This window comes from Apostichopus japonicus, chromosome 16 (genome assembly GCF_037975245.1).
Source record: "Apostichopus japonicus isolate 1M-3 chromosome 16, ASM3797524v1, whole genome shotgun sequence".
Lineage (NCBI taxonomy): Eukaryota > Metazoa > Echinodermata > Holothuroidea > Aspidochirotida > Stichopodidae > Apostichopus > Apostichopus japonicus.
The window spans coordinates 40612894-40633547 of NC_092576.1; the positions used below are offsets into that span (position 1 = coordinate 40612894).

Genomic DNA, 20654 nt, shown 5'->3' on the forward strand with positions numbered 1-20654 from the left:
CTAGGTCAGATCTAGAAATAGGTCAGTGCGGAGTGCACTAGTAAACCTCGGTTGGTACAAACAGCCAGTTGGGACAATTTCCTAATACTAACACCACCTCTCTCGGTGTATTACTAAGGCCCGTATATATGGTGTTCGTATGCAAAAAAGGAACTGAATTGTAGGCGTGTCTGTATGTACCAACGGCTTGCCATATCTCGCGGCAGGTTTCACACGTCGCCGTACACTGTACGTGTTTACCGTACCGTACAACATAATGTGTAGGACCGCGAAAACGCAGTTACAATACATCATCATTTCTAATAACAGTAGCGACGTATGTTTCAGTATAGAGCGCCATCTATTTTAGGTACGTTGCCGTATATTTTAGGTACAGCGACATATGTTTTCAGTACGAGGACGCTTAGTTTAGGTACAATGGCATATCTATTAAGTACAGCGACAAATATGTTTAGTACAAAACGTATGAGTTTAGTACAGCGACGGATATTTTAGCTACCACGGCATATATCGCGGCCCTTTTCGCGTTCCACATTTTAGTAGTTAACGTCGTCTATGTTGCGATGACAGTTAATTCTCAAACGACGAGCTGTTTCTCAAACGACGAACTGTACGTATTGGTCGGGAATCGTCTGAAACTGTTCCACCTAACCGTCATTACATATCGAATAATCGCATATAGGTCATATACAGATTAATTATTCGATGGAATTTATATTCGATGCATATTATTTCATTAATTTCATTAAGTCTTGCCAGTGTAAACTGATGTCCGATTACCTCATATAGGGTACGTCATGATAAAACAATGCGACAATTGTTCTTTTCAAGTATTGTCTTAACTTTTTAATTTACAGATAAAATCTTTAACAAAATATATTTATTATGCATGCTAACCGAAAGACTGCTATGTATCCGTTTAAACGTGGTAACCAATCTCATAAAAAAAAAAATTTTTTTAAATAATTTCATAATTGCGAATCATACATAAACAACAACAACAACAAAAGATTTCCCTTTTTAAATAAAATACTCTCTTTCGAATGTGAGTCCTGACATGCGAACCTTTTCTTTATCCACATTTAAACTATGGTGTCACAGAATATTAACAATCGAAAATTCCTAACGGAACGCATATATGACCAGGAACCATTAACATGTCATGATAGTGTGTCTGCATAGCGTTGTACCCATTTAACGTTAAAAATGATAACCATTTTATAATAAATCATTTTTCTTCCCATCGGCCTGCCCACACACATAATATTATCACCTGTTTATTAGACTGACCCCTACTCCTCGACGTGTGCAAATAAAGAAATTAAGATAATAAACGGTTGACTAGTTATCTTGTTTTGTTAACTCACAGAATTCAGAGCGCAAAGTCCAACACAGATTGAACCGTGTGTCCATGCATTGTACAATCCGGTGCCTATATAAGTACCTGGGAATCAATCTAAGAATTTTCAAACCATCGCTGTTCCTCGAGAGACCCAAAGCTGTTTAACTCTACCAGACGGAAGATAACGAAATAAACCGAAGAAGAAAAATCAAAATGGCATCAGCCGTAGCAACAACAGACATGGAGAAGGTATGTCGCTTCTATTCTATTCAATTCTGTTTTCAACCGAGAAAGATTGTTCAATTATATTAATAATAAGATGATTCGTAAATTATTGTTTGGGTTTTAAAAAGCAGCCGTTTGCGGTTGACCGACAATTTTCACAAACCTACCGAGTAGTACCCAAGATAAGATGGATTATTAAAATTAAGATACCTTTCGATATTTTTTTCTTTTCACAAAATAAGATGGTTATCTATCAAATTAGGATACGTTACGATATTCGTTATGTTCACAAAATGATAGTTAATGTGCGATTACGTAATGAATTTTAAATAAACTCTTAACATTTTTGTCGACCAGAAACTTTTCATAATATATAGGCCTAGTAATCAATCACTTGTCGAAACAAGAAACTGGAAAAAAATCCAATTATACTAATATTTTGTAATACATCTAAACTATATAGGTGAATCTAATGATCTTCATTGTCTTGTAATGTTGTTAACGATGAGCATTACAAAACTTGATCAACGTTAACAACAAAATTTATTTTAACATTTGTCATGACAACTTTCTGTGAGCGATTTTCATTATTGCGGCAGATGCTGGTTTATTCACTATGCAAAGCGACCATGCTTCAACGTAATTGCTATGTATATACATCGTGTGTGTATCAATTTATTTTTTTATCTTTTTTCGAACCTTTCATGTATTTGCTGTGATTCTGAATATCCCAATGTCCCGTGTGTTACCGTGTGACGAACAGTGACTTTGATCTAACCTTATAGTTTTGTTCGAATATATTTGAGGTGAAAACAATTCTTGGTGAAATCAGTTAACTTAAATCTGTCCTCTATGCCTTAGTTTTCGCATCCTAATTAGTTGCTGTACCTTAACATCCCATCCTACCTCTAAATAAAGGCTAAAAAAATTATTAACGTTACAAAAACATGGTCAGTTGGTATTTCTTGCATGTAAAGTGTCCATAAGGGCGCATCGATATTGAGGTCTACTTATCAGAGCGTATAGAGGTGTCGCACTACAATTATAGTTACGCTCTATTGACTTTCACACTAATTTCGTCACTTTGGCATGCGTGATGGCTAGAGAATAGTTGTTTTCAACCTGACATATCGTACGCACAATATGATAGCTGATGGCTTAGGCTACCACGGCACTATAATTGTCGTAGCCTACCACAATTAATTGCTCCCTTTGAAGTACACACTAAGCTCGTCATTTTCCAAGGTCGCTAGAGCATCGTATAGATAAAATTTTCCAACTGACATGTCCTACCCACCACTATAGTCTTGGGCTATCACATCACATTCCTTTTTTTGCAACCATGGCCGTTTAGAATTTGAGCTAAAAGAGGTAGAAGGTTAACATATAGTGCTCCCCCAACTCATGCGCCATGTCTCATTTAGAAATCTTCCTATTTCGTCAAAGAAGTTCTAAAACGCCTTAAATCTCTTCCAATCCTGATTTTTAGACCATCAGAAGTTTATTTCATCCTCGTCAGCATTTATACATGTACAATAATGACGATCACTACATGCAAACTTGCACCAAAAATATGAAATTTTCAGTGTTGGCCAATGTAGGGACTTTTCCCCGATCACGTTTACCTTTACATGGTTCGTCAGCAGTTTATACACTTTACTCTAATTGTGGTATTTTACCAAACAATCTTTGTGAAATCTTGGACAAATAGTTATAACCTAGGCCTATACGTCACTGTCGATAGTTCATTTGACCTTCCCGTCATGGGATAGTCGGCCAAAGTTAACATACGTTTATCACTTTTGCACTTACAAGGTCAAAACAAATATTATCTCTAAGATCTTTAAAATTACACAATTAAGATAAATGGTGCAAACAATATATCTTAAAGAGTTCAAACCGTTTACTGAACTAGGTATTGTTACTCTTAACAATATATTTCCATATTTTATTAATAATATAAATCTGCAATACAAAACACAATTGTTGAATTCAAACATAATATGAATCCCAACATGAACATTTTATGCCATGAATTTGTGATGATATCATGTTAACCATGAACGCAAAAGTTTCTCGATATCGACTTACCGGTAACCCTGTGCATGTATGGGATTAGAGAGCGTGGTGGCCAATTGGCTAAGGCGTCGGACTCGTGATCCAAGGATTGTTGGTTCGAATCCTACCTAGTTCATTACGTTGTGTCCTTGGGCAAGATGCTTTATCTCACTTGCCTCTCTCCACCCGGGAGTTAAATGGGTACCTGTGAGGTAACTTGTCATTGGGCGCAGTATATAACTGCTGCCGACTGGAGGGATTGTCTCTGGGACAGATTATCATTGACCAGGGGTTATTAAAACGTCTGTAAGCGCTTTGAGACCTATCGCTGGTATAAAGCGCTATATAAAAAGCAAATATTAATATTATTATTAGCCTAGTTGAAGTTTACCGACAAACTTTTTCGAGCTCAACTGTTGTGCTTCTATCACCAGTGTTCGAAATGCGTGGGGAGGGATATTGGGAGCCAGACACCGAAATGGAGATGGCACCCCAAATGGTATAGTTAAGAGGGTGCACTGGAGAGGGTCCCTATAATCATCCACCCCTCCCTGTTTTTCTCGTTTCCTATGATATGCTTGTACTCTTAAGACAAAAACCATCTAACGTTATTTGAAGGAAGTGAAATAATGTTCAGAACACCCTCCCTTCTGTCTTGGCTTCGAGAACCAGCTCAGGTCCGAAACAATTTTATCATTTTGAAGTCTTCATACAACTTCATGGCACATGCAAGGTACCATAAGTTACCCCGGGCAGTACCCCCTGATAAAAAAACCTACCTTACCCCCTATCCCACCAAACCATTCTTGTCAGCCCTAAATAAATAAAAAATCTTCTTTTTGGCGTTTAATCGTGGGTGTCTTTCCTTACTGACGAAAAAACCGTTTAACTACAAACAGTTGTGTTTAACAATAGTTATCATTGTCTATTAGAGCGGTAACAACAATATTTATCATTTTTACTCAATCGAGGCTATATAGTTAATATTTAAACTTTGATATTAAGATTAAGAGATGACCTTGTAAAACAGACGATGATTTGTCAAAACAAATAAGTTCATAATTAACAGTTTTATTATGGTCAACATTATGTAACGGTGCTTTAAGTTCATGTTTACCATCATTATTATCATAAACCAAAGTGATTGATCTTCACTCATATCAACAACAGTAGCGCAGGATTTCGTAAGATAAATGAGCATAATATCTAAATGCTTGCCAAAACAAAGAGATTATGACACCCTTTGTTAATAACTGATAACTAATATTATGTCATTCGGCATAATAACAGGCATGGCGTTATGCCAGACAGGGCGTTCACCCTACTATGCAAGGTACATCCTAGTTGTAACCTTTTTGAACGGTAGATTAGGAATATCAGTAATCAAATAAACCGCTTCAAAATTATTAAATAATTTAAGTTGTTGTTTCTGTTTATGTTTCGTTATCTTTGTTCCACTTCCCACCAGGTTCACTTACTATCGGAACAGTTCACCCTTTATCGACCTTTTAAATCATAGATTGGTGATATGAATATTCATGATGACGTCACCGTATGTCGGACAGTGATAACGTAATTTACATAAATTACTTTAGTAACTAGAACTGCATTTACCTGCAAATATGCAGTATTGTAGTGCGCGTGGAGTGCTTGCAGTATTAGGAAGAACTTTCCGGTTGTTCTTGGTTTAATTTTTTGAGCGGACAACACACCAGGGAGCATAAGTTATGTAGGTACCTACAAAGTGAGGGCGCTTCTAAGCGCTGTAACAGGCTCATGTTAAGTTGACTACGCAGCTAGCCTCTGAAACTGCAAATGTACAGAGACTATATCAACGTCCAGTCATGTCGGTATCGTCCACTTTCTTGGTCAGTAATGCCAATATTGTAGCGCGCATGCGCACTACAATAATTATCCACATACGCGCTAAAAACGGATATCCATAGGAAATATCCATGGATATGTGCGTAGCAAGTATGTTCTTTTGTTTAAGGTCATGTACTTTTCATAGGATATATCCTAGGCTTACCATTATTCCTAACTGTGATGATAGTAAGGTGAATCATGTCAAAACATATATACATATTCAATATTGAAATAGCTGTTATGTTCAATTGCTCAATTAAGGTTTCGATCCACGCCTAACTTGGTTTAACTCAAGGTATACTACCGCAGTGTCCTGTGTGAACTCTATTCATGCCTTCTGGCTTAGATCATGTGTAGTATCATGTTCCCCTTCCAGGGGACGCGTGATACACATCTGACGATGATCACACAGTCACAGATGCGATGTAGGGGTTGAGAGTGGATCAGTCGTTTGGTTTACGTGCCCAGGTTCTTTCCTGAGTGATTTTACGTACAAAGTATATATGCAGTTCCGTTGAGATCTCTTTCTTTACAAACTTTTTAAGAAAAGTCACCCAGGAAAGAACCTGGGCACGAAAACCAACCAACCGAACGACTGATCCGCTCCCAACCCAGTCCCCTTGCATCGAGACTGTGTGTCATCGTCAGGTGTGTATCATGATTCCCCTCGGAAGGGAACAGATACTACACATGATCCTAGCCATTTACACTACTTTCGTGACATAAAGCGTTGTAGTGATAGTATGAGCAGTATGAAAGTATTGATTGCGTTAGATAAAGGTTTAGTCACTGTTCATACTGAGAGTACTGAACAGAGTTGTACACCAGCATTAGAACATTTTCCCAACTATTGCTGAAAAACTTGATATGACATCATGATTATTCATGAAATGTATGCATACATTATTACAGGTTGAAAGTTAATTACATTATAACAGTTTTATATCATGTAGTTAAAGTTCACTGTGGTTAACAAAAAAAGGGAAAAGGTTACAGGAAGTATTGAACCTATTACATCAAACAAATCATGTTATGATGTAATCTCGCTGACTTGCAAGTTGTTTATCAGTTTTTCACGGAACGCCAAAAGGGACTGAAGTATTTCATATCTCATCTATTTGTTTTGGCAGTGATGTAACCCTGTTAACATGTTACATATTAACGTTATTAGAAGCTGTATAGGTTAAACGTCAAGTTGAAGTGCGGAGCGTTCTTTTCGCTCATGATATGACATAATGATATGACATCATGATTATTCATGAAATGTATGCATAAATTATTACAGGTTGAAAGTTTATTACATTATAACAGTTTTATATCATGTAGTTCACTGTGGTTGAAAAAAAATGGAAAAAAGGTTACAGGAAGTATTGAACCTATTACATCAAACAAATCATGTTATGATGTAATCTCGCTGACTTGCAAGTTGTTTATCAGTTTTTCACGGAACGCCAAAAGGGACTGAAGTATTTCATATCTAATCTATTTGTTTTGGCAGTGATGTAACCCTGTTAACATGTTACATATTGACTTTATTAGAAACTGTATATATGTTAAACATCAAGTTGAAGGGCGGCGCGTTCTTTTCGCTCGTAGAATACTTTACTGAAATATGTTATAACATCTCATCGTCAATTCCGGACTTTTCCCGGTAGGGTAGGATGATGGGGCGGGGGGTAGGGGGGGAGGAGGGGATGAATTGTAAATTGTCAATCTAGGGGAGTAACAGGCGAGGGAGCGGGGTAAGTTGGAGAGAGAGAGAAACGTGTATGATGCATCGATAGTATTCTCCACATAGGAGTCAGTTATTGTAACAAAAACGAACAATCAATACGTCAGTGTTTGAGCGCCGTAAATGTCAGTGGCTTAATCCAAGATCCTGCTAGGATCGAAACGTCAGGCAAACTAACTTTTACACACAATATTAAAACTTGTCAATTTCCTCTCTTTCTGTCCGATTCGGAAACAGCAAGAAAGAAGAAAGGGGATTATTCTGTGAGGTAAACATTGTTGATGCTGCAACAGATGGGTAAACGTTTATCCTGTTTGGACCCTATCCTTATCTGTCTCGAAGGGGGAGGGGAGGAGAGGGGGAGGGGGAAGGGGGAGGGGAGGGCTTTTCCGTCTCAGAATAATATCAGGTGGCTCAGCCCCACTGTCAGACAGAATAGTACCAAAGGAAACCTAGTCTACACTACATAAATTTGTAACATTTAGGAGTATTTGCAGTCGAAATTTCTTCAACATTGTTTTAAAATTGCAAAATATAGCAATGTTTGCAATTAAGAACTTTCCAGTTTACAAATATTTCTCAATGTGAAGGTGCACCCCTTCACTTAGACCTCTCCCCTGGACAACATGATATATTAACCCCGGTGAAGGATGGTGTCGTCAAACTTAGCACTGTGATTGGTTGGTTTTGTACACCAATTGTTTCATTGGGTTTTATCTCTTTAGTATCTCATTATGTGCATGTGCAAATATTACGTATAACGTGATTTTAGATGCGCCAAGTACACAAATGTGTTCTTGAAAGTACGAACCTTCAAGATATCATGTAGAGTTAATGACCTGAAATAGTTAATCATTAAAAGAACCACGAAGAGATAACCAACCATATACTCTTGTTTAACAAACAAATTCTCAAACGATCTGTCGATCAATATTATGTAAGTTGATAACTGGACCTGTTGGAAGGTCGTCTGCTTCTAAAGTGGGTTGAATGTGTTGTTCATAAACAAACAAACAACATTTGTTATCAACAAAATCTTCTCAAGGAAGGAACAAACAAGCATTTTATCAACTGGAACTGACTTGAACTATCACTTGGTGACCTTGAAACTTGATACACAGTTTACAGATGATCTCAGTTTTCAGATAAATAATAAACAATGCACAGTGTGGATTTAAATTAGTCAATATGATACCTTTGGTGTTACTTTTAAGCGGTCCTGAAATTTCCTGAACTACCCTTCCGCCCCCTCCCCACCCCCACCTTACCACCCCCACCCTCTCCGCATTGTGGGTGTGATGTTTCGTTTTGCTTGTAGGGATAGCACGGTGACATTGATAGCGATTTGCAAATTTCCGAAGAAAAGTTTGAATTTAGACTTTTCAGCATTAGAAAAAGAAGGTAATTTTCTACACCAGAATATTACTTCAACCAAATATGTATATACATGAAAGCATAAATATACGAAATCGGGCCAAAACGTTACCGTTCCCAAATGACCACATTCGCAATCCTTTTTCCTCTTACATCCATAATATGGTCACGTGATCATGATGATGGAGTCATAACCTTTCTTGTTTTCGTTTTTTTTCAGGTTGTCATGAAAGCGAGGGCGGGCTTCATGGCCGGCAAGACTCGCTCTAAAGAGGCAAGAAAGCGGAATCTGGAAGCGGTGGTCAGAATGATAAATGACCATACCAGTGATATGGTGGCAGCTGTACGTAAAGACCTCAATAAGGTATGCTTATTCATCGATATGACGTAAACATGAATATTCATGTTATTAATGGTCTACCCAGTATCCACTTATGATATATTCTTCTGCATTGTCCTATCTCCCCATGGGACCCTTTTAAAGCACATTGACAGTGGGAACAGTATGAAGATTACGTTTATATCATATAAAGGTTAGGAACTGTTCACATTGTAGTCTGAGTGTTTGGAAGCATGACGTCAGAGGACAATGAAGAGCGGTGTAAAATTGTTCCAACTGGCTAACCTTACCCCTGAGTTTATTAGTTAATTATTATTATTATTATTATTATTATTATTATTATTATTATTATTATTATTATTATTATTATTATTATTATTATTATTATTATTATTATTATTATTATTATTATTATTATTATTATTATTATTATTATTATTATTATTATTATTATTATTATTATTATTATTATTATTATTATTATTATTATTATTATTATTATTATTATTATTATTATTACAATGATATTAATATTCAGTACTCTCTTTCTTCATCTCTCTTATCCCGTCAGCCGTCACAAGAGACTACATCCTGTGAGACGGAAGTAGCAAAGAACGAAGCCATTGAGTTCTTACGGAGTCTGGATGAAATAATGGAACCAGAAGATGTACGTATCAACTTTTTTCTATTAGAATCTTATAGTTGAAATCGAACTTGAAATTGAGAGATAGTCGTAGTGAATGTTATGTACTCAAGCTTTCGGGGAATATGATATACCCATCCTCCTTACCCGACCCCTAGTTAGCAAATACCCTTTGGCAAACCTCATATATTGTCATCCTATTGCCAACCAATGTGCTATCACCTTCCCTACTAAACATCCTTTACCGCTCAACCATAGCCTATCTTGCCCCATTCATCCCCTACTAACCCTACTGTGTCATCCAGTGACCCTCTTGACCCCCTTTCATCCATTCCCTAACCCTCATGCTCTCCAACCTGGTCCCTACCAGCAATCCCTTCCGTCAACCTTATGATCCTCCCTGTAAATATCATCTCTACCACTCATCTCTATACCAACCATGCGATACCACCGATTGCCTCCAGCCCCCCCCCCCCTCTCCCTACACCCCTCACCACCATCGATCTTCTCTTTGTACGATCCATCACATACCTATGACTACCTACCATCAAACGTCCATCATACATCTCCTATTACCCATCCCTCATCCCTAACATCCACATCCATGCCAGCTAGTCCATAGCACTCATCCCTGGTAGCTTTCCTTCGTCCAACCCCCAATCCCTTGACGTCATCGCATATCTAAATACCGTCGATCCCATATATACCGATCTGTACCAACGATTGACTCCGTCTATGGCAAGCCATGTGGGACAAACACTGCATAATATATCAGCGTATTAATCGTAATTTATACGCGTACTAATTGGAATATATACGCGTATATATTATTAGCCAATCATATGGCCCAAATATATCCGCGTATTAATTCGAATATATATATACGTATTAAATAGAATACATATGGGGATTAAATCGAATATATGCACGGATTAATTAGAATAAACACGAAAACACATTTCCGCTCTTGCTGTGTACATATACCAACGATAAATGTTTTGGCGGGCTCGCGAGATTGCTTCATAAAGCGAAACTTTACACATGTACAACACATGTATATTCGAATTAATACGCGTATATATTCGAATTAATGCGCGGATATATTATGCGGTGTTTGTCCCACATGGCTTGCCATATCCGTCCCAAGGCTTACGGTACCACACATTCCATGTCACGCCTGAACCCTATCAACCAATTCCACGCTTACTAGGAACACGCGTTATCATGCACCCGTTACGATGAGACCAATTCATCATCCTTACTTTCTTTGTATAGGTCAACGATGGCTCCCTCCTTCTGTTGAGGAAAGAGGCGTTCATCCAACGAGACCCATACGGGGTGTGTCTGATCCTGGGTGCATGGAACTACCCATTACAGCTGACTCTGTTACCGCTCGTTGGAGCTATTGCAGCCGGTATGTACAACACGTGTATTAGAGGCTACTTTTATTTAAGAAAAGTCAGCCAAGATAGAGTCTGGGTTAATTACCGTTACAACCTATTCCACTCTTAGCCCAGCAGTCCGTCCACTCACACCGAGACTGTAAACATTTGATCCTGACCAGTGGCGGAGCGTCCATACAGTTAGGGGCGAATGCCCCCCCCCCCCCCGACGGACTCAAATGGACTGCTGCCTTTTCAGCTTTTTACCACTTTTTACTTATTCGCGATTATTGATTTTTTTTATCGTGCTCTCATGTACCTATTGACATTTGTCACAATATCTGCAAATTAGCAAGGCTCGGAAAGGGTCATTTCCTGCGATCAAGGGAGTAACTTTACTCAAAAAAATGCTGTACGCTCCCGCCAACCAGTGGTGGCGCTCCGCTTAGATAGTGTCGAAAGCGCCCCTACAGACCAGTCTCGCCCCCCCCCCTGACCAATACCCCTAGCTCCGCCACTTATGCTGACGGTGTTATGTCTATAGTGATTAAGTATCGAAAAAAAAACCAAGGGAATATGAAAAACACATGATCTTGGTCAAAGTGTGGAATTAGGCAATCTACTTTGTACTGTGTGTAAGCGTAAAACAGAGATGAGATACTGGTAAAATGAACATGATATTAGCCAAACGTGCGTTTTCATATAAAGCAGTTATCTGTTGTGTTTGTAACATAAAATATTAGAGCATAACAGAAGAATTCATCTTAGTTTGATATAGTGTTGCCTCAAATGTTTATTGCTGATAAAGGTAACGATAATACTTACCAATCTTTCTTCAGATTAGTATGAACTTTTAAATAATGATATATTTCAATATTTTCATTTTTCTTTATCTGAAGGTAACGCTGTCGTTCTTAAGCCATCGGAACTGTCTCCTGCATGTGCGGAATTCCTGCAAAAGACCCTCCCAAAGTATCTTGATCCGGTAAGATCACGGAGTAGTATTACGTAATTTATGAAGTCACTGATTTGAAGCTACCTGGCTATGAATATTTATTACTTGCAAGGCTCTCAGCACCTAGACGGAATTCCGAAATCGTTCAAAACCAAATTAAAGCAATAATTGTGATCCTAAAGTGATGCCATCAAAAACTGAAACTAATACCAGTGAACATTGTTCTGACTACATCCCCACCCCTCCCCCTCCTCCACCCCGCACTCATGTTAGGACGCATCTACCTAAAGGTTCATACTCCTACCTAAATCTGCCAGGGGCATTTAGAATGCACCCTCACACACAGGTGTGTTTTACATTTAGACCGAGGACCCAATTGTCTTTTCCATTGTTCAAATACATGTACCATAACCTTAACAATACCCCATAACACTAGAATTCTTTCGAGGACGTGGTGATTCTTTAGAAATCACATCCGAGGACCTGGAATTCTTTGTTCAAGTCCTCGGTCAGAATACAAAACAAGTGCACACACACAGGTGTGTTTTACATTCAGATTGAGGACCCCGTTAATTTTTGCGTTGTTCAAATCCAAGAACCCTAACCATAACAGTTAACAATAGAATTCTACAATAGAATACAGTTAACAATCGAATTCGTCAGAGGACGTCGTGATTCCTTTGAAAGGACTTGGGAATTCTTTTGTTGAAGTCATCAGACCGCAGATTGCCAAACCAGTACAATAAACACACACGTCACTATTTGTTTTATTTTTTTTGGTTGCTCTAATGTTATTGTGATTGTTGTTTAGTTCGATTTGGTTTCATCTTTGGTTACCATGACGACCTATTACGGGCATTGATAAATTAAATTAAGACTTTAGTTAGATGGATGTTTGTCCGACACGATTTCTTAAAATAGTAAATGAAGAAATTGAAACTAATCGGAAAATTATAAACAAAATTGAAATAGTAAACAAACTTGGAGACAGAAATTGAGGTCAGTGGTATCGTATACGACGTATGCTGATCCTTTATCAAATTGAATGACAGCAAATGCGAGCATTTTTCTATCCAAAAATAATTGTTGACATAAAAGTTGAAATTTCTCCAAATTTAAATTTCCATAATCTCGACAATATATTCTTGTAAAATGTTCTCTATATAGGAATGTTTCCCAGTGGTGAATGGAAGTGCCGACGTTGCCCAGGCCTTGCTTAAACAAAGATTTGACCATATCCTGTATACGGGAGGATGCAACGTCGCCAAGATCATTATGAGAGCGGCTGCGGAGAACCTAACCCCTGTGACCCTTGAACTCGGTGGAAAGTGGTAAATAATTTACAAATCGTACATAGTGTGCATCAACCATTGGTATTTCTTTCTGTGTAATTATAGAGACAAAACTGGACTTTTTAGATAAAAAGCAAATAAACAAACAAATATGCGTCGTAAACGATGAGTAACCCCTTTGAACGTGCGAGACTCATCAATTGAAGCGGCTGGACAGTTGAGTCTAACACATAGACAATTAGGTCAGTGCCTCATATGCAATACAAAAATCAGTCAAAAACTAGATAACTAGAGTTTTATAGACTTTAAGATGACATCTCTACACTGTTTTACAAATTTTGTTTATTGTCAACTGGTGTTAAATGTCATCTTAATGTGGTACTTTGCAAATATGAAGAGGGAATGTTTTTTGTTGAGTTATTAGAAATTATAAACCAATAGATGAATATTAACATTTAGGAGTGAGGAGGTGACGTCATCTCCAAGTTAGTCTTAAAGGAGCACCAAAGATTAAACATACTTGACGCAGTATATTGAATTTTTTGCAGAAACCATTTACTAGAATTTTGTTTCTTCATTAGTCCTGCGTACATAGATCAAACAGCGGATGTTAAGGCAGCTGGTAGGAGAATAACGTGGGGAAAGTTCATGAACGCAGGACAGACCTGTATTGCTCCAGATTACATCCTATGTGACGCCAATTTGAAAGACAAACTCGTATCAGAGATCAAAAACAACCTGAGAAGTTTCTATGGCGACGACATCAAGGCATCACCTGACTACGGAAGAATCGTTAACGAAAGACACTTTGAGTATGTAATGACGTCATAATATTGATGATAAGAATTATGTAAAAAAAAAAAAATTATTTGTGAAGAATGATATTTTTTAATAGTTTAAACTTTTCAGTTGTAAAACTAAATGTAGAATATTCATATGTACATTTCAAGTTTGTGATGAAGCTTCTAAGGGAACATGGCAAACCAAGTAGGCTCAATTAACAGATGCCCCGATGGTATCGTTGGAGCCCCTGCCACTTGTTGTAATGCCCTTAAAACATCATCCATTACTGATGACAACATCTGTCGTGCCCCTTTAACCAACTTACCATTTTAAACAAGTTACCTTACTGTGTGTCCTCATCACTGTCTCGATCGTGAAATTTCATTGTCATTTTATTGTTGAAATATTTCATGATACGGTACGATTCTTCTACAGATGTATCATACATTTCGATATGAATCGTGTATTCGTCATGTTACGCGCACTGGTTATATATATACGCTATTATGTTACATATGTGTTATTTTTACTTAAAGGTATGCTGTACTGGCCCCAAATATGCTAGATATTCAAATATGGTCACCTTTGGTCAAAGTTCTTGAATTCTTCCTGTTACAACCTTCGAGGTAATGTTCCTCACTGGGACATTCAGTCATCTAGTGTTCCTTACAAATGTCTGAGAACAATTTGGAGAGTAAAGACCTCCAGAAAAGTATTTTTGAAAACTTCTAGCAATTATAGCGTGCTATAAATTTGGGGCCTATACTGACTATACCATTAACCATTGATTCAGATCCGTGTGTGCTTGTATAGGATATCTGACCAGAATCTACATACTATCCCCAATCAACGTGTACACAGTTCGATATAGTTATACAGTATATCTTATTACCGTATATGTAAAACTATAACAGTATATTTTTCAGAAAATGCAGAAACGTTGTAAAAATAATATACTTTCGTTATATTAAATTTCAGTCGTATTCAAGGTATGCTAAAGCAGTGTGAAAAGAAGGTGGTGTTCGGTGGCAGCTCTGACCGGAGTCAGCGGTATATTGAACCGACACTCATCGATAACGTTTCCTTTGACGACGCCGTCATGGGTGAAGAGGTGAGTGACGTCACTTGCTTCTGTACAAAAACAATAGGTTGCGCTGTAATCCAAATATGTAAAACAAAGAAAATATGTCAAGATATCAACCATGAACAATTCTAAAACGAAATGTGGAAAATAAATAAATTTTGTCATTCAGTTTCAAAGTTACGTTTAAATAATAATATTTTACATACCCTACCAATGTTAATCTAATGTTAATCAATGTTTATATAAGTCGGTGTTAGGGAAGTTGTGTAACACTGAAACGACCAAAATAGCATCCCTTTTCCTTCAAGGAAAGCGAGAAGTAATTTCTATTTCCATTAAGTTATCATGATATCACATTGTACTGGTATTGCCTACTCATCTTTTACATTCGGACTACGAATTTGCTACTAGAAGTCAATACATTTATTATTCACACATTCTGTTTAAAAACTGAATGATCAATGCAGCAATGTGATTGGTAAAATCCACAGATCTTTGGGCCCTTGCTACCGATTTTTACCGTGAGGAGCGCAGACGAGGCGATTCGAATCATTAACTCCAGGTAACGTTTGTACTTGCATTTTTATGTATATTTTATACTTAAACATCCGGTTATGTGTATGAACATCATTCTGAATATTTCTCCCAACGTTCACGCAAAATATAGGCAATATTGGTGGGCTTCGTGTAACAGTCCCTCACACATAAGAAACTGAATTGAAATCAGTTCCCTATACCTCCATTTGAAACTAATAAGTTGTACACCCCTCGATCACACCTTTCCTCTCCCCCTTCTCCCCCTTGAAAGATGTATGGCAGATGCTTTTTATGAAAAAGTCGCCCAGGAAGTACCTGGTCACGAAAACCAAACTACCGAACGACTGATCCGCTCTTAACCCCAGTCAAGTGGGTGGGTTGAAGTGTGCTATATTGCACCAAATTGCATCTGAGGCCACCTGGAAATGCAAAAAAATTCCCCCAGGCCGGCCATCAGTCTTCAGCCCCCCCCCCCCCACTCAAAAGTACCTTCCTACGCCACTGACCCCAGTCCCCTTGAATCGGGACTGTGACAGTGTGATCATCTTTGGGTGTGCATCACCATTCCCCTCGAAAGGCAACAGATACTACACATGATCTTAGCCAAAAGGCCGAGAAGCGATGTTTGGCAGATACACATTATTCATATATAACTATGCCTCAAAGCCCCTCCTTCTGTCCTATAATTTCCATACTTACCTATACTACTGCATACTCTTTTCATCCACAGGGAAAAGCCATTGGCACTGTACGTATTCTCAAATGATAAGAAAATTAACAAACGGTTCCTGGCTGAGACCTCTAGCGGGAATATCACGGTTAACGAGACGCTGGTTCACGCATTGGGTAAGATCTTCATAAGTACCTGCAGTTAGTCTGATTCAGCCTGTAAAGGACTATTCATATACAATTATTCCGAATTAATCCCCTATCAAGCCCCCTCCCCCATCAGTCCCCTATCGCAACGTCCGCCTTATACATCTGTGTTAGTTGTTTGGTCAAGAAAAGCCTCACGTATATGATATCGGCAAGAGATGCTCAGGCTTATCCCTCTTTGTAATTCTAATCAATCTTCTTGTGTTCCACAGCCAATGTCCTTCCCTTCGGCGGAGTGGGAAACAGCGGAATGGGGTCGTACCATGGAAAGTTTTCAATTGATACTTTCTCCCACAAGAAGTCGTGCCTTGTGGATCCTTCACCGAAGCAGAGTGAAATCACAATGGGGTAAGTCTAACGGGCGTTGCTACTTGTTGTAATCATACTAGCCTACTACACACTCGACGCCCAAGTCTCTCGATTGCATGTTATGTGCATAGTAGGTTGGCGTCGAGTTTATGTCAAATGGGCTTGGCTACAATGTTGTAATCACACCCCTACATGCACGACGTCCGGGTCTCGTGTGCAAATGTATCACGTGATTAAAAACCTTATCATTACGACTTGTTGTGCTGAAGCTACTAAGACATTCTGCAACTTTTTTTTAAACCCACCTCTCCCTTTAATGGTTTGTTTTCAATAAATATCTGGATACTATGCAAGTGACTTTTAGCTATATCGGATCAAGTCTCACTCGTGGCCGGTCTGTTTTATTTGGACCATACCATTCGATAATAGGTTGGCGTCGTGTTTAACAGTGGTAAAAGATCGGCAGATATCCAATATATTTCTCTATGGGAGGGACTTGTAACCTCACTGCACAAGTATTGGTCCTACATTTTAGTGTACTCAAAATTGCTTTGGCGTTTCTTTTATTTGGGGGTCATGACATCTCATATATTGGCAATTATCTTCCCCCCCCCCCCCCCATCTCATCGTGTTTGTGTGGTGATGGAGGTGGTGGAGGTGGTGGAGGTGGTGGAGGTGGTGGAGATGGTCGGGCTGGTGGAGGTGGTGGAGGTGGTGGGGGTGGTGGTGGTGGAGGTGGATGGTGGAGGTTGAGGTGGTGGTGGTGGTGGAGGGGATGGTGGTGGAGGTGGTGCAGGTGGTGCAGGTGGTGGTGGTGGAGGTGGATGGTGGAGGTTGAGGTGGTGGTGGTGGTGGAGGTGATGGTGGTGGAGGTGGTGGAGGTGGTGGTGGAGGTGGTAGTGGAGGTGGTGGTGGCAGTGATACAACATTTCTAAATGTTAGATGGGTGTCTAGTTCCATCCTGATTCCTCTGCTAGTTACACCACTGTTTGACATTTACCTAATCAAGATAAATTTACTATACTTAGTTGCCAGTTTGGACAAAACTATACATTTTAACCAAAATCACGACAATGACTAAGTTTAAAGAAGTTGATCCATTACTTTACTTTTCAATTTTTATGTCTCCCTTTTTCTTTGCTTTGTTAGACTCCGTTATCCTCCTTACTCCCCGACTAAGGAGAAAATCTCGGGATTCTTGATGAGGACAGCTTCCGCATCTGAGCTGAAGATGCTAAAACTCTTGAAATATGCACTGCTTGTCCTCATAATGGCGTTTGGCATAAAGGTTGGTCGAAGTTACTGTTTATAAAAGTAAAAATGAAAATTTTCCTCTCTTCATAATAATGTTATCATTTTTACGGTGTTATGTATAGGACTAAATGGTATCTTGGTTTGTATAGTCCACTGCGTGGTTTCTATTTACTAGCTTGAATTTGAAAAAGAAAATTGTTAATTGCTCTGCAACACGTTTGCTGTATACTCATGATTTTTTCCTCCGCCTATCTATATCATACCTCTTGGTGTATCCGTTTTGTGGATTCGAAACGAAACATTACGTAACATTCGTGGCAACATAACATAACATACATTGTAAAATGTACATATTGAGGAAGAGAGCTTTTTCGAGGGGCTTTGAAATATGATAAAAGATGCAATTGAGTGTGGGAAGGCTAGCTGTCGATGATGAGAGAGGACTCCGAGTGCAGAGCCCCTCGTTGGATGTTTTGACCATTCCCAGTCAGATCTGAGGGCCAATGATGCCCCTTCTCTTCGGCAACACCACTCCATCCCGATCATAGTCAGTATACATGTATTTAAGATGGACGAAGGGGTGAGATTGGGGCTTAAATTGTTCCCGGCTCAGTCTTCCAAAAAGGTAGCGCTTAGGCCTTGAACAATGATGGGTGCCTTCGGCGTCTCGGATGCAACTAACACCTTTAGCCACCAAAAGAAAATCGGCACCTCAACCAGGGGACGCCCTGAGAGTGTAGAACCCAGCGATGTAAGCCTACTGTCTCGGAGCCCGTATGCCGGTTGACCAGCCCAAACCTGGATAACTGCATAACCTTATGAAACTAGGATTTAGCCTACATTATGCCGTGCCACCGACGGTGTATGAGGACAAACATTTCAAGCTGATCTTATGATCCAACTATTTGATATGTCTGCCTTACAATTTTCCACAATTCGAGTGCATGTTCTTAAATGTTATACTCTTATTTTGTTTCCAGATGCTTGGACTCGATACGATATTTCATTAAACAGGAAAACCGGACATAAATCGGATGATGTAAACACCGAGCGAGAAGTAATCGTCTGTAACTGAATGGAACATCCGCATAACAATATGATGTCATGATTTTATGCCAGACTGGTATCCAGTTGTGTTGTAACTATCTACAAGGAGTGATAACATCCCAGCCGGTGTTTAGCAATCCAGAAAACATCGCTAATAAACCGGTTATAAATGAACCGGTTATATGAGTGACGTAGGCTACTATACCGGTAGGTGAGGGGGAGGGCTGAAGGCACGCTGTCATTCGCAGTGTATCATCATGCAACGGCACTTTATAAACAGCTGTTCTGATTAACAATATATATATATAGGTAAACCATATAATCATGTTTATATTATATCATAATTATAGTATATCATGTTATTATATATTTATATGATATATTATCATCTTCGGTGCATCCTTATAAGTCAATCGGCAAACATGTTCGAATTAATTCAGTTTCTATCACTCACTATACCATTCTAAGCAAGAGCCGAACGGGATATATACACTGTAAGGCCATGGAGGCCGTACAAATTATCACAACCTCTTGAGTTGTGCATCGTACAAACTGTACGAAGCTCCATATGTAGTAATCATATCATATTGTAATTTGAATAATCAATATTGGAATTTAAAATGAACTGTTTATGACGATATTACTATTTACAATGTGTTGACAATTAGTTTAAGCAACATATTGGAGTTTTTATGTATACTATATGCACAAAATTGTAAGATATTTTTTTATAATTCCAACTGTATATAAGTAGTGATTGCAATTCATCCAATGACGTAATGACTAATCGGCAGTCATTATCATTTCACCAGGTTGCTACGGGTTACCAGTATTGCAACAAAATATGCTAAAAAATCAAATAATGGTCACTGGTGCTCAGCTTACAACAAGCATTCTACTGTCACTCTCAAAATATTTTTGCTTCAGTGCGATATTTTAATGTCTAGTATAACACCCCAGCCACCCTTCCCGACCCCCCATCCCCCTAGTTGCCATGGGCATAAGTTGGAGATCCAGATACACCAGAAAAGTATTTTTTGAAAAATTTAAGCAATTTTTAATATACTTAAAGTTTGGGGTAATACTAATTACCTTAAATGTAACTTACGGAGGAGAGTCTACTTAATATGCATATATCAGATATTTGCATATGTGGATATAACAATGCTGGCATATTTTAATAAACGTTATTGTACGTTATAGAGAGTATTCAACTTACAAAACTAGTTACTTTGTCTGTTTTGATTTGCATGTTTTAGTTTTAGTTTTTATCCTATATACATTTGCTTGTTTGTATTTTCTTTCATTTTTTGCGGTTTTCTTTTCGTTCACTAGAAAACTTTCCTGACATTAAAGGTGATGAATAGTGAAATGTGTAAATTTGAGTATATAAGCCTAATATAGGATATATTTACGGACCCTGACCAGAGTTTCTTATTTAAAACCTGTTTTGCTTATATATATATATATATATATATATATATATATATATATATATATATATATATATATATATATATATATATATATATATATATATATATATATATATATA

The 20654-nt window shown here is 38.2% G+C and overlaps 1 protein-coding gene and 1 pseudogene across 1 annotated transcript; one reads left to right on the plus strand and one right to left on the minus strand.

Moving 5' to 3' along the window:
• Positions 1–1443: 1443 nt before the first annotated feature.
• LOC139982429 (aldehyde dehydrogenase, dimeric NADP-preferring-like) lies at positions 1444–19423 on the plus strand. Its single transcript, XM_071995282.1, has 13 exons — positions 1444–1591; positions 8818–8961; positions 9509–9604; positions 10856–10994; positions 11862–11947; positions 13085–13248; positions 13791–14021; positions 14971–15103; positions 15568–15638; positions 16344–16459; positions 16702–16837; positions 17948–18086; positions 19033–19423. Exons 1-13 carry the CDS (start codon positions 1556–1558, stop codon positions 19060–19062), a joined length of 1521 nt encoding a protein of 506 aa, XP_071851383.1. The 5' UTR covers positions 1444–1555; the 3' UTR covers positions 19063–19423.
• Positions 16160–16236, minus strand: LOC139983920 (U2 spliceosomal RNA; annotated as a pseudogene).
• Positions 19424–20654: the final 1231 nt, after the last annotated feature.

Excerpts from the sequence above, each read along its gene's own strand:
- LOC139982429 (XM_071995282.1), top strand. The coding sequence starts at position 1,556 with ATGGCATCAGCCGTAGCAACAACAGACATGGAGAAG. Across the intron at positions 15,104-15,567 it reads ACGCCGTCATGGGTGAAGAG|ATCTTTGGGCCCTTGCTACC; the intron begins GTGAGTGACGTC and ends TAAAATCCACAG. Across the intron at positions 16,838-17,947 it reads CAGAGTGAAATCACAATGGG|ACTCCGTTATCCTCCTTACT; the intron begins GTAAGTCTAACG and ends TTGCTTTGTTAG.